This window comes from Pelophylax lessonae, assembly GCF_965119305.1.
Source record: "Pelophylax lessonae genome assembly, chromosome: 4".
In the NCBI taxonomy this organism is placed as follows: Eukaryota; Metazoa; Chordata; class Amphibia; order Anura; family Ranidae; genus Pelophylax; species Pelophylax lessonae.
Window position 1 is genome coordinate 512,201,944 of NC_138771.1, and position 24,914 is coordinate 512,226,857.

Genomic DNA, 24,914 nt, shown 5'->3' on the forward strand with positions numbered 1-24,914 from the left:
GAGAGGACAACTGTGATTAGCGGTTTATCTTTATGGAAAACCAGGGGTGCGGAAATTCCACCTAAGATCTGCCCCCGACAGCGTTTCCCGGGCTGGGTCGGACAAGATTTCAGGAAATGCCCACCAAGACTGCAATACAGGCATCGGCCCTCCCTCCTCCTAAGGGCCCGCTCAGCCTTGGAAAGGCGAGTGAACCCCAGCTGCATGGGTTCACAGCCAGGGGCACCATCCACAAGAGGTGTAAGAGGTGAGGGAGGAATGGGTGGGAAAGAAAACGTAGGAGCCAATCTGGTACGAGGTGTAATGATATCCCATACTGGACAAGCGAAAAGCTGTAGCAAGCGGCCATGTTATTGAGCCATTATGGGTCAGCCATGACAGTCTTACAGAGCAGCTATACATGCAGCGATATTATCCCCCTCGCCACCTCCTTTAATTCATGGAATGCATAGGTTTTACACTTCAAAAGAGCCGTTATCTCAACTCAGAGACATCAAAACCCAGCACTTAGGCCTGTGCAGAGCTGTAAACCGCTAATTGAGTCCTGGCAGGATGTCTGTTTCTTCCGTCCAGGCCTATCGTAAAACTGTGACCAAATCCATTAAGGATAACCAGAACTAATGGGGATCGTAAACAGCAATCATAGAGCCCTGCCCAATTCAAAACCTAACAAATACACACATGATTCATAAACTCAGACAGGAACATGTCACATTAATAATAAGTATATATTTGGATGAGAAATGTCATAATGAGCGAATTAAGGTCATACATGCCCACACTAGCATATATAGAAGGGAAGATAGCTGTCAGATATTCCCTGGGTGACAAGTTTATCTGAGATATTCCTTGTCTAGTATCCCTGGATGCAAAATTACATGCTGAATGATAAACTATCAGTTTAAAGAATGTAACTGGTACATATTGGAGGATATGAATAGTGCGATAAAACTGTCCAAAGAGGAGAAACCTGATATTGGCATAAACTCAGGACAGCCCATGGACACTCCGTTTTATTGTTCAGGGGCATCTTTCAACACCCCTTTGATCCCAGAGAAAAAGGGAGACCCCTAACCAGTGATCAGTTCTCATGGAAACATCAAAGCAGGAACATCCATCAAGTTTGAGAACCGATCACACCTGGCTCATTGACTGAACTCTGATAACACCCAGGACCTTGACTGCAAGTATTCTTCCTCCTCAATTCTACCTTATTTTTCTATTGCTGAATTATGTCTCTATTTCTTTGAAACACCTTTTTTCTGTAAATATTTTATTTGCACAAACTTTGACCTTTTCATTATTAAAACCTTATTTTGAAAAGTGTTAACCTTGTCCCTAAGCTCTTAATGCAAGCTAACAAAGAACCTGTCTCTTGAAGAGTGCTACTGTATAGAATAAATCCTCTGAACGTATTATACCTGTCTGTGTTGGCAGTCTGTGTTACAGACGACTATTCTAAAATCATAATTGATATTACTAGAATTACGCGCTTCCTCCCCCTCGGACAAAACAGAGGTGGTGGCATTGAAAGGGTTATTGCCTAATTAGCCAAGTGACAATTGCTCTCAGCCTGCTGGCACCTAAATTGTGGTCCCGCAAGCTGGAAATTCTTTGTGCAGGGTGCAGCTGAGAGTGGCATTGTTACGTAAGTGACAGCGGGTGTGAGATTGGCCGGTCACGAGTTAGTGAGAAGGACAGGGAACTGATACCTGCATCCGTCATGATGGTCTCTCCCTGAGCCTGGTATTGATCAAAATCAGGATGGAAATAAGAGCCTTGAACTTGTGAAGGAGATCCTTGGCCGCAATCTCATCCTGCAATGCATTGGAGAGACCATGAGAGAAGACAGCCACCAGAGCCTCATTATTCCAGCCCACCTCTGCTGCCAGGGTACAAAATTCAATGGCGGTATATCCCCATCCGGGGAGGGTGGAGAATCGTTTAGGAGCTGATACGGCGATCTCTGCTGATCCTTTTGACAGACTTTGTCTGTCCTATTATCCTGCATATGAATATAATGGTTAGACTGAATTTGTTTTTTTTTTCAAACACACTTCGGACGCCTACTCTTACATGGATATTATTGATATCTTTGTCTAATTACCTCTGATTTGCTCCTGGCCGTTGTACTCCACCCTCCTCGTTACTACCATACCTTGGCCTTGTGCCTGATACTATGTCTACGCTTTCATATAGAGCACTTTACTTCTAGCTCCAGAAGAAGCTATTCAAGCGAAACATGTCGAGCAATCTGGCTCTATGAATTTTCTGTACATGTATCATCACATCGATCGATCTCGTTGGACGGCAGACCACACACCAGTCCCCCTTAACGAGATCTTCTTGATGTGACGTATTTACTAATTACCGCAGTTGCCAATATTTGCTTATATATTTGTACTTTGTCAAATTTAATACAGTGGTTGTATATATATTCACGCCTTTGTTGAGGCGAAACGTTCATATTTTTTATATGTTTTAGTTGTGTACCAATAAAAATTGTTATTTTAATTACTCCGTGCCTTCAAAGTCCATGCCTCTCCAGTAACCTATTTCAATGGCATACTTGGCAACGGTTCGTATACCCTATTGAATGGACAGGAGCAGCTTTGCAGCAGAGGCACAGTGAGCAGGCACATCAATTACCCTACAAAAGGAGGCAGCAAAAGTCAGGTAATCGAGTACCACAGAATTATCATTCTCCCATAAGGGATTCGCCCAGGCCAAGCCCACCTTGGACCTATCAGAAGGAAACGCCTGAGGAACATCTCATAATAAATGCCCTCTTGGTTTAGGAAGCCATGACACTGACTCGGTTCACCCCCATAGCGCTGCGGAAGGGGGGCTGAATCAGTCAACCCTCTGGTAATAGTGACTTCAGCTGCAACTGAAAGAGCAGGATGTGGCAACAAGAGCAGAAGCAACAACAGGAGGAACCACCGGCCTAGCAGCACCAGGAGCAAAATGTGTGTGCAAGCAACTGAGCGAACTGAGCCAAAAGGTGATCTTGTTGATCAAGCCTGGTAACCAGCATGGGGAGCGTGGGAGTACCTGCATCGTCGAGATTCATGGCCCTTGCGTACTGTAGGGGTACAAGGAAACAAGACCACACGGATATGCAGGGAAAAAAAAAAGAAGTTTATTGGAGAAAACAACAATAAACGCACAGCAAGTGTGAGGAGAGAGATCAGGAACAAGCCGGGGTCAAGTCCAGAAGCGGGTAGTCACCAAGCCGGGGTCAAGTCCAGAAGCCAGTAGTCATCCAAGCTGGGGTCGAGTCCAGAAGCAGGTAGTCTGCCGATGCCAGGTCGTCTGCCGATGCGGGGTCGAGAGCCAGGAGAGTCGTCAGCCAAGCCTGGTCAGACACGGAGGAACAAGGAGAACAGAAGACTGCTAGCAGTGATGCATCTTGGAGCACAAACGCAAGGTAAAGGACTGCAACCCATCAGATGATTGATATAGTCAGATGTGCAGCATCATCACTGTGCGACACCCAAGCAGCAGGCAAGTGATGATGCAATCAGAGTTTATAAGAGGCAGCAGTCTGCACATGTCCAAGATGGCTGCCAACAGGAGGGCAAGGTAAGACCTTGACAGTAACACAACACAAAATATACCCTTATGACTAACAGAAATCAGCATTCAACAAAGACTTGAAAAATGTGAATGAACACCAGGACCAGCTGGCTCCAACCCGAGAGTCCTCAAAGAACTTGGTCAGGGCATAGCTAGACTATTAATCCTAATCTTTAAGGACAATATACTGACCACAATAGTACTAGCTGATTGGCAAAAAAGCTAATGTCCCAATATTCAAAAGGGGGCTGAGATACATACCTGGATACTACAGGCCAGTGAGCCTAAGATCAATAGTATGTAAACTATTACATAGTATGTGAACTATTGGAGGGGATGATAAGGGACTATATTTAATAATTTGTTGATGAAAATGGTATCTTTAGTAGTAACCAGCATGGATTTATGACGGATCATTCGTGCTAAACCAACCTACTGACATTCTATGAGGAAGTGAACTGTAATCTGGATAAAGGAAGGCCTGTGGATGTGGTTTTCGCCAAGGCATTTGATTCAGTACCCCATAAACGCCTAATTTACAAATTGAGGTCAGTTGGTATTGAAGACAGTGTATGTATCTGGATAGAAAACTGGTTACAGCAGCACGTCGGGGAGTAGTGATAAATAGCATATATTCTGGAATGGTCTGGAGTTGTAAGCGAGGTGCTCTATCCTGGGACCAATTCTGCTAAACCTGTTCATAAATAATATAGAAGTTAGTAAAAAAAGTTCAATCTTAGTGTTTGCTGATGATGCAAAGCTAAGCAGGGTAATAACTTCACATAGCACGTTTACATCAAGACCTCGGTAATATAGAGGGGTTTAATTTTGACAAGTGTAAAGCAATTAAGGGCTTAAAAAAAATATGAATGCTGTTACTGTTACTCAGTAAGGGGAGAACCTCTGGCAGAATCAAGGATGGAAAAGGATCTGGGGGTCCTAGTAGATCACAGGCACAGCAATAGCATGCAATGTCAATCTGCAGCAAGCAAGGCTAGTAGACTATTAGCATGCATTATAAAGGGTATCTACTAAAGAGATAAGACTATAGTTTTACCATTTTACAAAACTCTTGTTCAGCCACATCTTGAATTAGCTGTCCAGTTCTGGTCACCAATCCTCAAGAATGATGTGCTATAACTGGATATAGTCCAGAGAAGGGTAACAGAGCGAATAAGGGGACTGAAGAACCTCAGTTATGAGGAACAATTACAAACATTTAAACTTTTTTTTCCCTGGATAAAAGACACCTAAAGTGATACTAAAGCCTCGTTTTTTTTTTTTTTTTTTCCGTTAAAATTAACAAACATCTAATACTTACCTGCTCTGTGCAGTTGGTTTTGCACAGATCAGCCCAGATGCTCCTCTTCTCGGGTCCCTCTCCGGTGCTTCTGGCCCCTCCCTCCTGTTGAGTTCCCCCACAGCAAGCAGCTTGCTATGGGGGCACCCGAGCCGACCCGCAGGTCCCTGTGTCCATTCAGACATGGAGCCACGGCCCCGCCCCAGCCCAATTTTCTCCTCACTGACTTTGACAGCAGCATGAACCAATGGCCAATGGCAGCCAATGAGAAGGCAAATGCCATACAGCCGAGTCTCTCGTGCAACATTGCTGGATCTAGATGGGACTGGGAGGGGCTGCTAGTAGGGGGACTGGTAGGGGCTGCTGGACACAGAAGTTTTTTTTATACTAATGCATAGAATGTATTAAGATTAAAAACCTTCTGCCTTTACAACCACTTTAAGAGGAGATAATATAGGCGAACACCTGTTGAGAACGTGTTTTCCCACGAAACGCGTCCAGGACCTGGCCTACACGCTGATGTCCGTCCGCTGTATCCCTGCTGTGGAACAGCGGACTATTTGATGTGAGTTTTTGCTTCATCACTTTTAATGTACATGTACATGTTTTATGACCATTTGGAATAAATATACTACACTATAAAATATCCCTGGCTCCATGTGGTGAGCATTTTTCATCTAGTGCACCCACGGTGAGAATAAGGATGACCTTGTAACCTCAGGGAATTTCTCCATTGGGATATGATTTAAGGCTTGGCTCCCTTTGAACTCTGGTGTGTATGTATATATATATATATATATATATATATATATATATATATATATATATATATATATATATATGTGGTGGAGGATGGGTGTGTCACGTTACGCACAGGCTGAGGAAGCTCTGTCACCCTTTTTGTGGATTTCTTGTGTGAATCGTGCTCTACTCCCGGACACCTGTGGAGTTCTCTGCTCTTTTTCTATTGGATACCATGATTTATGGACTTTTCAAGATTTTAACTTTTTTTGCCATTTTGACGGTATATATTCACCTTTTAGTGCCAGCAGCTTGTTTATTCATAGTGCTCGCTCCCCATTGATTGAGTTAAGAGGAGATATGATCACAATTTACAAATATCTAAATGTGATTCTAGCATAGGGATGAACATTTTTCAATCTCAGGCTGCTTAACAAGATACAAAAACTCAATAAAAGCTGGACGAGAAGCTAACCTTACAGTAAACCACATAAGCAGTTCTTTACTGTGGAACCCCCTCCCACAATTGGTGATTTCAGCAGGGAGTGTTGATAATTTCAAAAAACTTTTAGATGGGCATCTTAGTAAACACAATATACAGGGACATGGTGGGAAATAAGACATAGGGAATAATTTACTAAAACTGGATAGTACAAAATCAAATCTAGTGCAACTGTGCATGGTATCCAATCAGCTTCTAATTTCAGCTTGTTCAATTAAGCTTTGACAACAGAAAAATCTGGAAACTGATTGATTTCCTGCAGCGCTGCACCAGATTTTGCACTCTCCAGTTTTGGACCCACCCACACTGGCTGAAATAGATGGACCGGTATCTTTATTCACCCTTACCAATTATGTAAATATATATATAATATATATATACTGTATATACATACTGTGTATATTAAATAATTTATTAATATATATGTGTGTATATATATTATAGATATATATATATACACACAGTATATAGATAGACATATATACACTTACCGGCCACTTTATTAGGTACAACCTGATTAATTGCTTAGTAACACAAATTACTGATCAACCAATTACATGGCAGCAACCCAAAGAAAGGGGATTTAAAGAGAAGCATGAACATTCCCCCCCCCCCCAATCATACTTACCTAGGTGGATATGCAGCATCCGTCCCCTGCCAGTTCTAACACCGCAGATTGCTCGGTTCTCGTAGCTCCCTGCTCGGACTACCTCCCGCCTCCCCCCCCCCCACCCCGTGCTCCTTGGAGGGTTTGGCTGTGGATGGGGTGGGAGTGGCTCGCTGAGAGGCTAAACTGGGTGCTAGTCCAGACATGTGGGTGGATCCTGGCTCCATTTTAGTAAATTTGCCCGAGCCTGCACCGGCTCTGTGACGTCAGCAGATAGCTGACAATGAGTTCACTGTACTCCAATGGCCTCCACGATCACCAGATTCAATCCAGTAGAACACCTTTGGGATATGGGGGAATGGTAGATTCTCATCATGGATGTGCAGCCAACAAAACTGCATGATACTATCATGTTAATATGGACCACAATCTTTGAGGAATGTTTCCAACATCCTCCAACAATCTATGCCATGAAGAAGTAAGGCAGTTCTGAAGGCAAAAAGGGGTCCAACACAGTACTAGCAAGGTGTACCTAATAATAAAGTGGCCGGTGAGTGTATGTGTATGTGTGTGTGTGTATATATATATATATATGTGTGTATGTGTATGTATATGTGTGTGTGTGTGTATATGTATATGTGTGTGTGTGTGTGTGTGTGTGTATATATATATATATATATATATATATATATATATATATATATATATACACACACATTTCTTTATTTTTTACATTAGTATGTTTATCATACTAATCATGTATCATTATATATATATATATATATATATATATATATATATATATATATATATATATATATACTTTGTTGGCTGGCATAGGGAGGTTTGGTGCAGCACAGAAGTTTTTCATGATTGATTTAATTTATATTGTATATTCAACAAACCAAAAGGAAGCAAAATAGAGAAGTTCATTGTTAGGGTGAAAGCACACATCTGGCTGGATCTCTCTTACTGTAATGGTCCTCTAAATTAAATTGAGTCAATTTCTGGCTTTGTAAATAATTAATCCCCTGTAGTTACAACTGCTGCGCAAAAAAAAAAAAAAAAAAAATTCAGACAGTCCCTGTAATTCACGATAACAGCGGCTTCTGACACAGTATACCTTGTGACAGTGCTCTGCTGGTTTTCCCCAGTGTCAGAAGACCAATTTATTCCGTACCTCAGCGACTTCTGCCGTTTTTCCTGTTACTGCCACTAAATAGGCGCTTTGAAATATCACAAAGTGACATGTTAATGGCTCCAGAGCCCGGACTCTTTAGAATTGGATGAGACGCAAAGTAATGCTTTGCCGTTTCAAGATGGAAAAGGGGCTCATGTAAATTGCTCAGTGACAATATAGCTAAGAGTTTTTTTGCAGTACCGGGAAGGCTTCATATTGATGGTCAAGAGAGCCGGCACAGAGCCAGTAGAGGTACAGGAGAGCGCAGGGTCAATACAATGAGCTCCTATCAAGTCGATGAATGGAAATGCAATGCACAGTGCTGTTAAGATCTATTACCGGCATATTCATTTTACTGCATCAAGCATTCAAGGACTTAGCTTTTAACATGACGTTCTAATGCCAGGATGCTTCTAAAGGCAGAGAGGTGCCACAATACTTAAAGCAAAGCAATGCCATGGTACAGGACAAAGAAAGGTACGGTGGTAAACATCTGGGTTGATTTGCATATGGTTTCTGCATAGAAACCAATCAGCTTCCAGGTTTCTTTGTCAAAGCTTAATTGAACAAGCTAAAGTTAGAAGTTGATTGGCTACCATGCACAGCCGCACAAGATTTTGCACTCCCCAGTTTTAGTAAATCTCCACCAATGTGTCAGGTTATCAGAGCAATGCAATGATACCTATGGTGCTATTTTATCAGAGCAGTGCAATTGTACCCATCTTTTCATAATATTCTGTTCTATCAGAGAAATACAAAGGTACCCATCGTGCCATGTTATTAGAGCATTGCAGTGGTACTCCTTGTGTCATGTTATCAGGGTAGTGCAATTAAAGCTGTTTTGTTATAAAAGTAATTAAATGGTACCAGGCCATGCTGTCAGGCAATGCAATGGTACCTGCTTTGCCATGTTTTCAGATCACTGCAATAATACTTAGTGTGCCATGATTTCAGTGCAATGCAATGGAACTCAAAGTACAATGTTATAAGAGCAATACCATTGTACCTACTGTGCCTAGTTACCAGAGCAACACAATGTAACATACTTTGCCTTATTATCATAGCAATGCAACATTATTTGTTGTGTCATATTATTGTGATTGTATGACTATTTCATCACTTGCTTGTAATGCTTATGAGCCAAAGAGGGGGGACATAATAGGAAATCCATGTATTTCATCTCTGTCATACATAACACAATGTAGGACTTTAAATGCAAATGGTACTATAGGCACCAATTGAGCAAAGAATTGCCAGGACTTTGGTTGGTAAACGACTGCTGCCCCATTTTTTCTCCACACTATTAGAAGCTGACCCTGGACATCTAAAATGTGTTGCTGCCCTGTGATACCCTTGTTTTGGCACATGGAGGGCCTGATTTCAACATAGCCAACCCAGACTGCAGCCTGGCATGTCAGGGCAGGCAGAGCGGGCACGCAGGCACTCTGCATCATCATGTTGTTGACTGTCAGTAACGCATTCTTGTATGTAATTAAGTCTGATTACAGTTTTCCCTATTCTTGAATTCTTAAGCCCAGTGCAGTGAACAGCCTCAGATGATACTCAGAGATAAGACAAATCTCCCTACATAAGTTTTACTTGTATATCTACTGTCTTCAGCTTGCTATATTCTTTAGAAAATGAACATCGTGTCAGAATTTGTTTCTCCTGTTTCATGTTTCAGCTGTGGTAGTGGAGTCCTGGCATACACTGTGTGACAGCTGATTGAAGAAAAGGCACCCCCCCCCCCCCCTCCACATAGGCAGAAGAATTAATATAGTTGCAGCGTTTTGCTGTGAATAGACCAGCTCTCTGCTAATCTATTTATAGCACCCATCCCGACACAAATTTTTTCAGTTGCTTTTATCTCCATTGTTGGAGAACTTGTCAGAAGTTATCATGCTGATAACAGAAGAACGGAGCACCAGAAAATCATCAGACTTAGTGCTTTGGAGAGAGATAAGTAAACACTACAGATATTTGTGACCAGGTCAAATTTCATGAATCGGGTTTACATCCACTTTTATTTTTTTTTCCAACATCCTCAGTGTGCATTTGGTGGCCTCAATGTCCCATTTTGTTGGTGTGATTCTCAGAACCAGATCATCCACAAGGCAACGTAGACAGAAGCTTAGGACCAGTGGATGCTCAGGGGGCCCATCTACAATCTTCCTGCTCCTGCAGTAAGCGAGGGTGGAGCACAACTAGTGCACCTGCCTATTACTTTACAGAGGTAGATGGATTTGTAGGCATTTAGGGGTTAATTTACCAAAGGCAAATAGACTGTGCACTTTGTAAAGTGCAGTTGCACACTGCAAGAGCAGTTGCTCCAGAGCTCCGTAAATGAGCAGAAGCTCTGCTGACTTCCATCATCCAATCACGAGCAAGCAAAAATGTTTTTTTTTTTTTAATTTTCCTTGCATGTGATTGGGTGTTCTTTGCAAAGTGAGAGGAGTTGTAAAGTCAGAAGGTTTTTTTATCTTAATGCATTCTTTGCATTATAAAAAAGAAAAACCTTCTGGGTGTAGCAGCCTCCCCAACACCCCCTAATACTTACCTGAGGTCCTTCTCTGTCCAGCAATGTTTGCATAGGACCCCAATCTGTCTTATGCTGGCTGTAGGCAGCTTGAATTTTGACTGATTCCTGAATCAGCCAAACATTTGAGCCAATGGTGACCATGCAAGTTCCACCTGGCTGAACAAAGTTTGTTTTAAATGGATGGAAAATGAATGGCCTACCAATGGCTGATGCAGTCGCTGTTTGGCAGCACCCCTGCATCTATGCAGTCCTGGGTACTGTGGCTGGGAGTCATTGGGAGAATCAATTGGTTTCTACTGTTCATTAAGTGGGCTGAACAAGAGAAAAATGAGCCATGAATGGCTAGCTTAGTCCATCTTTAGCTAGACTGAGGCTGGGTACACAGTGGCTTTTTTTTTTTTTTTTCCTTTTTTATTCAACCAGCGGGCTGAACAAAAAGAAAAGCAACGGATTTCTGCATCCATACAAGCAGTGTGGATGGAGGTACCCCCCCCCCCCCGCTGCGCTATTGTATTCTGACAGGAGAGACTCCTTCACTGTCAGAATACACTGATTAGGGCTGCAGCTATTGACTGCAGCAGCTGATCAAATGTTGGGTTTTCCAAAAGGACCATTCAACAGAAGGCAATCTAATAAACGGCTTCTGTTTGAACAGAGAGGGCTACACACAGATTGAAATTCATCCTGTTCCTGCTGAACCACTGGAACTTCAATCTATGTGTTCCCAGCTTAAGTGTATCTAGTCAACTGGCATAGGGGAAGGGGAGTTTGTTGTTGAGGGTTGGGAGTAGGCAGCACTCCACCCCACACAACTTTCCATATACTTTTTTTTTGTTCTTCTTGTTACATCAAACATGATTAAATGCCCTTGACATGTCATTGAAAAATATTTTTTTTTTATTCAGCAGGCTCGTTTTTTCACCCCTGCCCTCCGCGCACTACCCAGGTGGTGTTTGAATACCATTCTGGTAAGAGGGTAGCACGACTGAAATCTCCACGAGATCTGTATGGCGTATCTTTAGCCAGCTTCTATCAGCTCCCGCGTTGGCCGTATGAGTGTCAGGTTCTAAGGGAGAAGATTGAGCATATCGGTAAGTAGTCACTAGACAGACTTTAGAATAGACCTAGCATTAGATCTAGAGATGACAGAGCTTGAAATCAGAGAAAACACAGTCATATAAATTTTAGTTAAAAAAGTAGTGCAAAAAAACACCAATGCAATTGCGCACAGGATTGAATGATGTGATTAAATAAATAAATATAGAATTGGTGAGGTTATAGTAAATAAATTAATGTACACACATACATATGGAAAATATGTGAATGAACTGCGCTAACTTAAAACTAATCTGTAAAGTAAAATACAAGACAAAGCTGCTAACACTCCAACCGACAGTGATGGTGATCAAAATATTAAGAAAAATATTAAGAAAAAATAGTGCAGCGCTAAAAGCGCTTTTAGCGCTGCACTATTTTTCTTAATACACACATACATATAAATGTGTCAATGATATAAATATAATTATATATAAATAAACATATTTATATACATAAAATGTGAATGACTGTATTGAGCGATTTGTCCAAAAGCAGCCTGGCTTAAATGATGTGGAAAAAAAAAGAAAGAGACCGCGCTCAAAAAAGTCCAATAGATATAAATTGGTGAATTCTGTGTTAAGAAACAGTGTTGCCAAAGTTCAATAAGTGGGTATGGTGGAATCCTATTTCTCCAAACCACTCATCACTCATGTTCGTGGGTTAGAGCTCTTCTTCACCAACACTTCATGCACAGCCCACTTACCGGATAGTGTTGACCCCTATTACAGGTGATCAAAAACCGCTTAAAACCATTAATGATGTATTTCCCACATAGATCCCTTAACCACTTTCAGACCGGAGGATTTGGCTGCTCAATGACCAGCACTGCGTGAATTTAATGGACCATTGCGCAGTCGTGCGACGCTGTACCCAAACAAAATTGACGTCCTTTTTCCCCCCACAAATAGAGCTTTCTTTTGGTGGTATTTGATCACCTGTGCGATTTTTTTTTTTTTTTTTTTGCGCTAAAAACAAAAAAGAGCGACAATTTAAATTTTTAATTATTATTATTATTATTATAAATTTTAAAAAAAAATCTCAATAAGCGCATTTTGATTGGTTCGCGCAAAAGTTATTGCTTTTTCTAACTATGGGAAAGATTTATGTCATTTTTATTGTTTTTTTTCCTTTACTAGTAATGGCGGCGATCTGCGATTTTTTGCCCGACTGCGACATTGCGGCAGACAGATCAGACCCCTAACTGACATTTTTGAGACTTTTGGGGGGGACCATTGACATTACTACAGTAATCAGTGCTAAAAATATGCACTGTTACTGTAATAATGACACTGGCAGGGAAGGTGTTAACAGTATTGGTGATCAAGGGTTAAATGTGACCCTAGGGGCGTGATTCTAACTGTGGGGGGGTTGGGCTTGTGAAGTCATCACAGAGACATGTGATCCTATATAGCAGGTTCACATGACATCTGTGATTACTTCCGGGAGAAGTACGGACGGCTGTGTTTACATCAGCCGTCCGTCCTTCTCCGTCAGCGATGGGAGACGGCCATCTGAGCCACCTGGCACCCGCACTGGCTTCCCCACTGACGAGCAGGAGCGCGCCGGCGGCGCGCGATCGCCCCTAGCTCCTCCAAAGCGAGCACCGTACATGTACGGGACTTTGCCTGAGAGAGCCAGCCTGCCGCAGTACATCTGCGGCGGCTGGGGCTAAAGTGGTTCAACAGACCACTCTGCAATTTTATGAATTCCAGTCCGGTGTAGAGGAAGAAAATAGGAAGCCTTTATAGTGTAGTATTATTATAATTCCATTTATTTATAAAATAGTAACTTACAGTTTAGTAATACAAGTACCAGCCAAGGAGGAAACAGTTACAGACCAGGAACGCCGTTCTGCGTTCCACCTGCGTTCCAGGTACCGGAAGGGACGTAACGGCGTATCTCAGACTCGACGCGTTTCGTCAGCAGTGTCTGCCGTCATCACTCCTGATGACGTCAGACGCAGAATTTTACTACTTTGCTAAATGTGCCTAGTGTTTATGCACGTTTATGAGCGTTAATGAGCATTTATGTGCATTTAACAGCGTTCAGCTTTTTTTGTGGTTAGAAATCCTGCTCCTGAACGTGATTTTCGGGCGTTGAGAAAACAGTCTATAAACTCCTCTGCTAATAAACTGCTAAAAATGTCTATAGGATAACAGAGGGGAGTTTAAAAAAACGCCCAAACTCACAAAAATGTGAGCTTAACAGCAGCATGTGTGCATGCAGCCTAATGATGGCATTATCAGATGAAGGGGAAGAAGCAAGTTCCAATTTAGGAATAAGTGGCACAAAAGAAAAAGCCACGCCAACTACTAGAAGCCACTTTAAAGAAAAATTCCCTTCTGGTCTGAGTAAACTATGGGCCCGATGGTCCAACAATAAGTGCCAAAGGGCCAAATGAGGCCCCTAGGCCACAGATTGGACATCAAGCATCTATTGAAACTGCAGCATTGATCTCCACAGAGTCCAAGATCGGGAGTTGTAATATCTGGGAGAACTAAGAAAAACTCTCAAAACTGTTGGAAGACATACACATCCAGCACCCATATTACTACAAAGCTATATAAATAAAAGGAGCATACACAAATCTTGAAGTGCAATTATCTTGCATGGAGTTTGAGTTTTAATTAAGTAAATATTAAAGGTAAAGTTATCCTCTGATATGTGATATGTGTTTTCCTATAGAGTGGGAGCCGCCTATTCCTGAACCCATGTACAGACTGACGGGACTGGAGGAAGAACCTGTGTGTGCAGGCCCCCTAGAGAGTAAGGTGGTCTACCAAGTCAGTGAAGGTTTGTGCCAATCCTCGGTGCACTTTGTCTCACGCACTAAATGTCTTCTCTAAACCTTTTATGCCTTCTCTCCCAAAAAAGTAAAACTCTTTGTTTCTATTGTTGGTTGACTTAGATGAAAGCCATCATTGTTTAAATAGAGCACGGCATAAACAAACAGGCAATTATTCTGCGCACGCTGCAGTATACTGTGACGCTCGGCATCTTAGAAAGGCTAATTTTTCTTAATTAGAACACTGGCGGCAAGATGAAAGTGCTGAGCTTGCAGACGTCGGAATAAAAACTTCTCTGCAGATGAACGCTTTTGAAAATGATATCCGAAAGATTGACGCTCAGAAGTGCCTCTCAGGAGTCCAGCCAAGCAGCTAGAGGAAATGGAAAATGCTGCAGATTTGATGGGTTTTCCCTAAAGCTCCTATCATGTTAGCAGCTCGTCTGCCAGTCCTTGCAGTCAGTGTCTGATTATTTATAAAGTTCTTGTGAGTCATCTATGTTGTCAATGGATAGGTCGCATGCCTCATTGGCTAGGAAATATGAGCTTTGTACGGGGTTGATAAAACTCCCTTGGTGCACTACATCTCCCAGTTGCAGCAGGGCGATCGTCTGTGACTAAATGGAAAATGATGGCTTTCTCCAGGCAAACAGCTGGACACGCATATAAAACACATAGAGAAGCTGTTTTACCTACCAAAGTATGTGTATTTTTATTTATTCAGCTTTGAGGCTTACACAGCTCTGCCACAGTACAGCCCTGTCTGGCAGGGCAGGAGACCCTATTTTTCTCTGCTGTAGTTGAGAAACACTTACAGGTTTTGTCCCTCCCCCAGCCCGTGATTGGACGGCTGTAGGAGACGAAGGAGACAAATTACCTGTGGCTTTGCTCTCCCCCCATCCTTGTGCCCCTTATTAGCAGATGAGCACTGCAACACAACTGATTGACTCCTTGTGCTGCTTCTGAGCTCTGCTGTACAGAAATTGCAAGTGGCTTATTCCAGGTGAAAATTAGATACCTGCACTGTCTCCATTACATTTGCAAAAAAAATACATTAATGATGAATACAGATCTGTATAAATTTATGTTTTGTTTTTTTTTTGTAGCACTTTAATCAGAAAGCTGAGCAACTATAGCTGCCCCAATATGCAGTATAATCACTTATTATTCATAGTAACAGAGTTTTTAAAACACATTGATAAGATTTTTTTTATCAAGCTAATTTATTTGACATTAATATAAAAAAAAAAAAGTTTCAAAGACTAAATTACCTTTAAAGCCCAAATGAACCCTCACTATTAATGTAATACAGTCAGGCTAAATACACAGTAATACATTTGGGGCTGCAAACACAGTAAAAAAAATTTTTTAACTGCTATGCACTGCAGCAAGGGTTGAAATACATGCAAGAGTTGGACTGGCTCACTTACATAAAGCATCAACTCTCCAATGGTACAACACAACCCCAATCAGTGCTCCAACCAATATCACAGCTCAGCGAGAGAGAGCATCGTCGGACCGATAAAGAGCCAGACCACTGTATTGTATAAGAGAGTTTTAGTCCACTTCTCAAATGTGCTTCTGGCAAGTAGTAAAAGTGCCACATATTTTTATTTTTTTGTATATGTAACCTGACTACATTACAGTAATACCAAAGGATACATTGGGCTTTAAATGATAAGTTCACCTTTGTAAAAATAAATAAATAAATGCATATCTGTTTTGCAGGTAAAAAAAAAATGTGCATTTATTATTTTTTTACTAGGAGCCTGCATTTATCAGATTGGAGGTGCAATGCAGGGCTAAAGCAGATTGTCTGTGTAAGCTGTCTGCTCATCCCTCGTTCAGGCAGGTAGTTACATACTGACAGGAAGCATCAATGAACTACCTAGAGCCCTCAACAGCACCCTGGTAGTTCATTGAGAACTAGAAGCCGACAGCCACAAAGGCTGTTGGTACTTGTAGTTTTCACATTCACAGAATTCTGTGAATTATTGATGTGGCTGAGTGAGCGAAGCCCTGCACGAACGCGATTTTTTTGAAATTGTGACAGTGAGTGCAGGGAGAAGATCCTCTGCTCTCAGTCACAACGGGGAAATCGGCGAGGGGGGGGGGGAGGCTTATGTGCAGGGGTTTCTGCAACAGCAACATGTTAAGTGTTACAGAATACGGGTGTAACATGAAACATGGTACAAAAGGTGAACTTCGTATAATGGTTAGCATTAAATATACCTTATAGATGTGTTAAAGCTGCACTCCAGGGAAAACTCAAAACTAACTTTGCAGTGCTGGGGAGCCCTACTGCAAGGGTTAAATTCTTGCTTTTGTCTAATGGCTCGTTTCCACTGAGCTTTCTGGTACGGTTCGGTACGGTACGGTACGCTATTTATGCCGTTTCCATTATGAATGGTACCCTAATTCCGAACCGTACCGTACCACTTTTTGGTACCCTTTCGTTGGGGTACCAAGCACATTGGTACTGTACCAACAGGGTGGAGCTACACTCTGCAGAACTTTGATTGGTTGACAGAGAATCGTCTATCACAGCTTTCTTGCTACACCACGCCTATCATGAAAGGGTACTATTGGCAGTGTAAACACAATGTGTACCGTTCTGAACCGTACCGTACTGAACCGAACCGTACTGTACCACTCAGTGGAAACGAGGCATTAGGTACCTTTAAATGCAGTTTTGCTTACCTTATCCCTGGCTCCTGCAGGCTTCCTACTTTCCATGTGACCAGTGCCTCTGGTCAAAGGTCACATCCTCTTCTCTTTAGGGCCTCATCTGTCACATTCTGACATCATGACAACAACAGGTACAATGCAGGACCAGCAGACCTGCATTAAAGTGAGGATGCTGAGGGTCTACCCACAGACCTAAAGCGTTAAAGGAAAGAAAGGAGCACTGGCTACCAGAGTAGCAAGGGATTAATAGGTACCGCAGACAAAAACAAGCTTAAACCCTTGAGTGCAGGGAGCCCTAATGCTTTTTACTGGTACCCTAGACAAAATGACCATTCAACCCTTGAAGTACAGGGAGAGTCCCCACTGCAAGGTTAGTTTTACATTTTCCCCAAAGTTCAGCCTTAAAAAATCCTCTATTTATATCTAAAATTTTTACAAAACATAGCTGAATTATCATTAAGAATAATGACAACTTTGCCAGTATACAAGACTTACTTTATGTGGTTACTTAAAGCCTGTTACTGCTGGTCACATTTACCAAAAAAAATACATTTTTTTAAATCTCTGTTTCTTTCTCTTTGCTCTTCAGAATAAAAATGAAATAAACATAATTAGCGACCATATGGTTCAGTAGGAGCTTTCCCTGCTTTGCTTCTGCATTAGCATTACTGTTACTTAGCATGGCGTACTGCCAGTTTATAGGGGTACTTGTTGATTACTATATATGAATAGGAATACTCCTTCTTTTGCATAAAAAGAAGGTAAAAATATTAATTGGCTATATGCAGAGACCATTTTTTTTTTCTTTACAGCAAGATCTTGCTTTTTAATTAGACCAAAGTTGTTTAACTTTCTTTCTTTACTTTTTAGTGCAGTTTAATAAGCTCTTCAACGCTCAAAATATATGTAGGGTATGGAATTGGACACGGCTTTAATTCAATTCAGTTTTGCCCATTAAATTTCATTTGGAGACATTTCCTGCAATAAAAAATCAGGCATTTCACATACCCCAAGAATAAAATTTACAAGGTCAGTCTAATCATTGTTGTGGACACGTCCTGAATACTAAAGATTCAATTAAAATGGTTAAAGATTCCGTATTCTTCATTGTACAGCTATGCGGGGTAGGGAAGCCGCTGCATTTTCTTTCATACAAGTGGAAAATTGTTTTCAAACCTTCTATTCTCTGCATAAATAAATACTGTTCTAAATTTCCGTTGTTCAGTAAACATTTCCAAAGTGAAGGTTGTATTTAAACTAAAGGAAACAGGTTATTATACTGCCAAATTCTCCACATTGGATTAGTAAAGCTAGAGATACACAAAGGACTTGACCATAATGCCCAACCAAGATTATTTTATTTTTTTAATGTTTATTTAGACATTTTAGGAATACATATTTGTAGATGTACATATATAGGGGTAAATTTACTAAAGGCAAATAGACTGCGTGCTCTGTAAGTGCAGTTGCACTCATTTTCCCCATAGTGTACACAGAAAACAAAAAACAATAAAATTCTATGCCTGGCTTAGCACATCAATTAAAGTATGTTCCTGCTCAAGGAGATCAATGGTCATGCATTGCTAAAATGCATGGAATGTCGCCTATGGATGCTTTATTAAGTACCTTGTTTCCAAGTATCCCCATGGGGACTGGTAGACTCCTCTCCTGCAAATTTGTGGCAGCTAGCTTAGCAATTAATTGATGTTGCCAAAAGTCTTTGGTCCTTCCTGACCAGGTTGAACACAGACTTAACGGAATCATGATCAATTATAAATGGATGAGTATATTAAACAATACATAAAACAGATTTGAATCAACCTGGCATCCACAGATCCAGTACAACTCTTCCACATACCCTTTTTTTGCCCTGGCGATCAACCCATGGCCTTCTAGCACCTTTTGTATGGCCCTCAGGGTCTCAGCAGCACTAATCTGTATTTCACTATTGCCCTCTTTATAGAAGTAATCTCTAGCAGTCTCTTGTGCATTTCCAGTCTATGATTCTCTTGAAGCATGTTCCCAGTATTTAACAACTCCTATATCATGTTCACAGTCTCTGACAAGCTCCTGCAGCATGCCCATAGTTTCTGACCATCGCTTGTATTGTGACCAAAGTCTATGACCATCTCTTGTATCATGTCCACAGACTTTGACCAACTCTTGTATCTTGTCCATTTTCTCTGACCATCTCACCTATCGTGTCCACAGTCTGACCATCTCTTGTATCATGTTCCCAGACTCTGACCATCTCTTGTATCATGTTTACAGTCTTTTACCATATCTTGTATCATGTCCACAGACTCTGACCATCTCCTGTATCATGTCTGAAGACTCTCACCATCTCTTGTATCATATCAGCAGTCCGTGGCAATTTCTTGTTTCATATCAACAGTCTCTGACCATCTCTTTTATCATGCCCATAGTCTCTGACTGCATTCTGCTGTGTTCCTGCCTTCTCTGAGACTGAATATTCACCTAATTTTATGTGCGGCCCTTTGGTGATTTACTTGAGGCCCACCCATATAAATAAAGTTGACCACCACTGCTCTGTTGTATGGCACCTGTTGTGAAGATCTGTTCCTCTTACCTTTTCCTATCTATTTTCTCTTCCTTCTTTCTACAATTATTTTTTAAATTAGATTTTATGGTGTTTATGACCGGCCCAGTTGATATACATGCCTGCCTCCTGGGCATACATTTAGGCCCCTCAGCAGAAGATCTTGGTCCTAGTTGTAAAATAAAGGACATTTTCAGGATCCCTGCAAACCTCCTGGATAGATAGGATCGGGAGGGAGGAAAGGCTTCTAGGAGAGTTGGCAAAATGTTCTGTGTGCATGAGGCATGGTAAAGTCCTTGTACAATGCACAGACTTTATAGGAAGCCATATATGAGAATGGCAATTATATTATCAGGAGGTAGATTTCACCTTTCACAGGTCCAATTGGGGCAACAAATGAGAGTGTGCTATAAAACAAAATACAGTTGTATGAGGATGTAGACCCAGGTTTTTCACCATGTTACCTTTTTGCTTTATTGGTATGTGTATAAAAGTAGTGTGGATGATAGTCAGGCAAATGGTTTTAACGTGAAATGTTAATCCTACTACACACGGGCCAAATGTCTGGCGGTATTGATCGGTTCAATAGAAACTGGCCGACATTTAGCCCGTCTGTACGGCAGCGGATCCGGCAGAATATGGGCATTCGGCTGGCTTCTGTCGAACAGTCATGACCGAAAAAGGTCTGCTGACCAGTTCACTATCAGCACTCTGAGCCACCCCCCTGTCAGAACACAATAGCACAGTAGGAAAGATTGCTGTACTAACAATTGTTAGTACAACGGCTCCAACTTGCGCTGTCCTTTTTTTTTTTTCGTTCAGAAAAAAAATAGTAGTGTGTACTGTATGAGGCTTTAAACAGGACAATTTGGTTTGTTGCAGGCTGGTTGGTAAGTGAGCTGGGAATTTTTCTTTGTTGTTTTTTGACACGCGTCACTCTTCCATGTGCTCCTTGCTGCAAAGGGCAGTTATAGGTTGAGGTGGTTGCCATTTGTTTGTACTGTTGGTTAATTGGTGAGGGGATGCATTGGATACCTTCGCTGCCATTGTGCAATTGCTGGACATCCAGTGCGTCCCTGTACCTTTTAAGAAGGGGTGGACTCCCTCTAGGCATACCTGCCCTCAATCTATCCGTTATTATATATGTGCTCCAACTTTGGAGACTCTTGAAATTTATAGAGTTAGGACTGCAGTACACTGGGGTCCCTTGAAGTGGCCCTGCAGCTTACTCCTATATTTACATATGTGTGCAAAGTACACATTTTGTCATGTTACAACCAAAAACTTGAATGGATTTTATTAGGATTTTATGTGATAAACCAACACAAAGTGGCACATAATTGCGAAGTGGAAAGAAAATGATAAATGGTTTTCAATTTTTTTTTACAAATATCTGAAAGGTGTGGCATGCATTTGTATTCAGCCCCCCTGAATCAATACTTTGTAGAACCACCTTTCACTACCATTACAGCTGCAAGTCTTTTTAGATATGTCTCTACAAGCTTTGCACATCTCTAGAGTGAAGTTTTTGCCCATTCTTTGCAAAATAGCTTAAATTGGTCAGATTGGATGGAGAGCGTATATCAACAGCAATTTTCAAGTCTAGTCACAGATTCTCAATTGGATTTAGGCCTGAACTTTGACTGGGCCATTCTAACGCATGAATATGCTTTGATCTAATTCTAAACCATTCCATTGTAGCTCTGGCTGTATGTTTAGGGTCATTGTCCTGCTGGAAAGTGAACCTCCGCTCCAGTCTCAGGTCTTTTGCAGACTCTAACATGTTTTTTTCTCTTTTTGGCTCCATCCATCTTCCCAGCAACTCTGACCAGCTTCCCTGTCCCTGCTGAAGAAAAGCATCCCCACAACATGATTCTGCCACCACCCTGTTTCACGGTGGGGATGGTGTGTTCTGGATGATGTGCAGTGTTAGTTTTCCACCACACATAGCGTTGTGCTTTTAAGCCAAAAAATTCAATTTTGGTCTCATCTGACCAGAGCACCTTCTTCCACATGTTTGCTGTGTCCCCCACATGGCTTCTAACAAACTGCAAACAAGACTTCTTATTGCTTTCTTTTAACAATAGATTTCTTCTTGCCACTCTTCCATGAAAGGCCAGATTTGTGGCGTGCATGGCTAATAGTTGTCCTGTAGACATATTCTCCCACCTGAGCTGTGGATCTCTGCAGCTCCTTCAGAGTTACCATGGGCCTCTTGGCTGCTTCTCTGATTAATGCTCTTTTTGCCTGGCCTGTCAGTTTAGGTGGACGGCCATGTCTTGGTAGGTTTGCAGTTGTGTCATACTCTTTCCATTTTTGGATGATGGAGTGAATAGTGATCCATGAGATGTTCAAAGCTTGGGATATTTTTTTAATAGCCTAACCCTGCTTTAAACTTCTCAGCAACTTTTTTCCTGACCTGTCTGGTGTGTTCCTTGGCCTTCATAATGCTGTTTGTTCACTAAGGTTCTCCAACAAACCTCTGAGAGCTTCACAGGACAGCTGTTATTATACTGAGAATAAATTACACACAGGCGGACTCTATTTACTAAATAGGTGACTTCTGAAAGCAATTGGTTCCACTAGATTTTAGTTAGGGGTGTCAGAGCAAAGGGGGCTGAATACAAATGCACGCCACACTTTTCAGATATTTATTTGTAAAACATTTTGAAAACCACTTATCATTTTCCTTCCACTTTAATTATGTGCCACTTTGTGTTGGTCAGGTCTATCACATAAAATCCCAATAAAATACATTTAGGATTTTTGGTTGTAACATGACAAAAGAGGAACATTTCAAGGGGTAGGAAAACGTTTTCAAGACACTGTAAACCCCTGGTTTTAATGTGAACTGTTAGACAGGACAATTTGGTTTGTTGAAGGCTGGCTAGTAAGTGAGCTGGGAATTTTTTTTTGTTGTTTTTGGACATGCTACTTGCGCTCCTTGCTGCAAATGCCAGTTATAGGTTTTGGCAGTTGCCATTTGTTTGTACAGCTTGGGGGATGGGGTGTGGTAAGGTTTTGAAGGGGTATAAGAGGTAGGGTGGAGCAGAGGGACAAAGGAGCCAAGCGAAGTGTCCACAATTGTGTGCTTTTTTTTTTTTTTTTAATACAATTTTTGATTCAGGTGATCAGTCACTTCAGTAAAGGAGTGTGTAGCCTTAAAAATTTATTTTAAAAGATGTTCCTCTACTCAAAACCTCTTGGGACTGCATGCGTTGGTGACTATGTGCTTATAATCACTTGTATCCAGTCAAAAGATAGCAAAAGAAAAATTGCTTCCACTACCTCTGATGCGACTCATTTGAAGCACTTAGCTGCTAACCACAATTATCACTGTGATTACCTGCACACCCGGTGGAGCAAGTAATGGACACCATTCCTCTAAATAACCAGTGGAGCAGCCATTACTTACTCATGTGTAATCCCTAGAAATGCACTTTGCCTTCCCTGCAAACTCTATGACTACACAATGTAACAGTACATATTGAGTATTTTTTTTTTTTTTTTGATTGCGCAATGTGATCTTTTTTTTTGTTATCTGGACCTTTTTACTTTTTTTATTTTTGTTATTTAAAGCCCCACTTTGGTATAAAATAAACAACAACCATATCTAAAAACCCTTTTTACTTGTAGCCGTGGTCACGTGACACTCTGGTGGTGAGTCTTCTGCTCTGCACTTTACTTTCGGGTTTGGGTCCTTCTTCAAGTCTCCATGTCAGTCCTTGCCTGATGTGAACACTTCCTATTGGACGGGCTGTGGCAGCAGCGCTGTATCTTGGCCTAGGCCAACAAGGCACAGGCCTAGGGCGGCACTTTGCAGGGGGGCAGCAAAAAATCTGCACCCCGCACGAAAAAAACAGCCTCCTCTCGGGCTATGGCACAAAACGGGTCCCCGCCAGCTTGCGCTACACTTTTAGTATATATAATGCCAGTCTTATGGGGCAAATTGGGCAAGAGGGCAGGTCCAGGAGGCAAATCAGTCTGGCACCCGCATAAAGTGGTCACACTGCTACCTGCCGGTATGATAATACTGGCGCGTAAGGACATTCAGACAGACCACAGGCCGCCAACCACACTTAATACAACTGGCCTGATGGCCCCCAATGCTAATAAGTGTGGCACTGCAGCCTAATGCTCCGCCTACCCTCCTCCGCCCCCAGGTATGGCAGCCATCATGTCAATAATATAATTTAATTTCTTTAAACATTCTTGTCCTTGAGCGAGCATATTGAATTGCATCATATACAATTAATACTTTTAATTGTATATGATGGCAATAATATTTTGGAGCTGCTCACCTCATATGTACTATCGCAATATGTCACTGGATTAGTAGAATTACTCCTGTCTTATAAGATATTTGGACTTGTGTTTGCTGCCACTGATTATTTCATTTATTTGTACGACTCCGGACTTCCTAGTTATACAAATAAGTGAAATATTCCTATAATTACAATCAGTGGCAGCAAACACAAGTCCAAATATCTTAGGCTGCACTAATAGGCACTGATAGGCTGCACGGATGGCCACTGATGAGGCTACACTGATATGCTGCACTGATGGGCACTGATGAGGCTGAACTTTTTGGAACTGATAAGGCATATGCTGATCGGCACTTTTACACTGTGGTTGTGGTCTGTGGTTTACATACAGATGACAGAACAGGTCATAAACTGGAAGGGGTGTGGCCTTTACAGGAAGGGGTGGGTCATATTTAAATTAGGGGGTGCACAAGTTTAGTCAGGCCTAGGGCAGCACGAAACCTAAATACACCACTGTGTGGCAGGTCCTCTCAGGTTTGAGGAAAAGACGGACACCAGCATAGCAGAGTGGAGAGGAACTGAGGTCTCAGAGGGGCCTCAGTGTTCCCCTGATGGCTGTGTGGGACCTGGATAAGGGACTTATGGGGAAAATTATATTCACAAGGTGGGGGGGGACTAATCGAGGCAGGTGGAAAGGAGGGCTGGTAAAAATAAATAATTGTTTGCCCAAAGTGGGGCTTTAAATGTTTACATTTTTAACTGTTCACAGAAATTATTATTTGATTTTTTTATAACCTCATATCTAATATCTTTATCTCTTCCTTTTAATCCGCCAAGCCCAATATGAAACTAATTCCCCAAAAATATGTTTCCTAATTTCCATTTAATTCCATCTTCATTATATGAAGATACCAAAAGTCTCCATCTCCATAGAGACATAATGGCTGCTTTCAGAGCATGAGCTGATTAAATTCCATACAGTGTCTTATTACCGCAAGATACGTGTGACTCACGGCTCTGCCATTGTTTCGCTGTCACTCTATTTTTGCTTTGCTCCCTGTACCGGATGC

General features: G+C 41.6%; 1 protein-coding gene across 1 annotated transcript in view; it reads left to right on the forward strand.

The window, feature by feature from the left end:
• The window catches only part of AGBL3 (AGBL carboxypeptidase 3), a 199,941-nt gene that overhangs the window by 58,281 nt on the left and 116,746 nt on the right, over positions 1-24,914 (forward strand). Inside the window, exons 3-4 of the mRNA XM_082252932.1 lie at positions 11,354-11,539; positions 14,232-14,339. Of these exons, the coding sequence (XP_082109058.1) occupies positions 11,354-11,539; positions 14,232-14,339 (294 nt within the window). The remainder of the gene's footprint in view (positions 1-11,353; positions 11,540-14,231; positions 14,340-24,914) is intronic.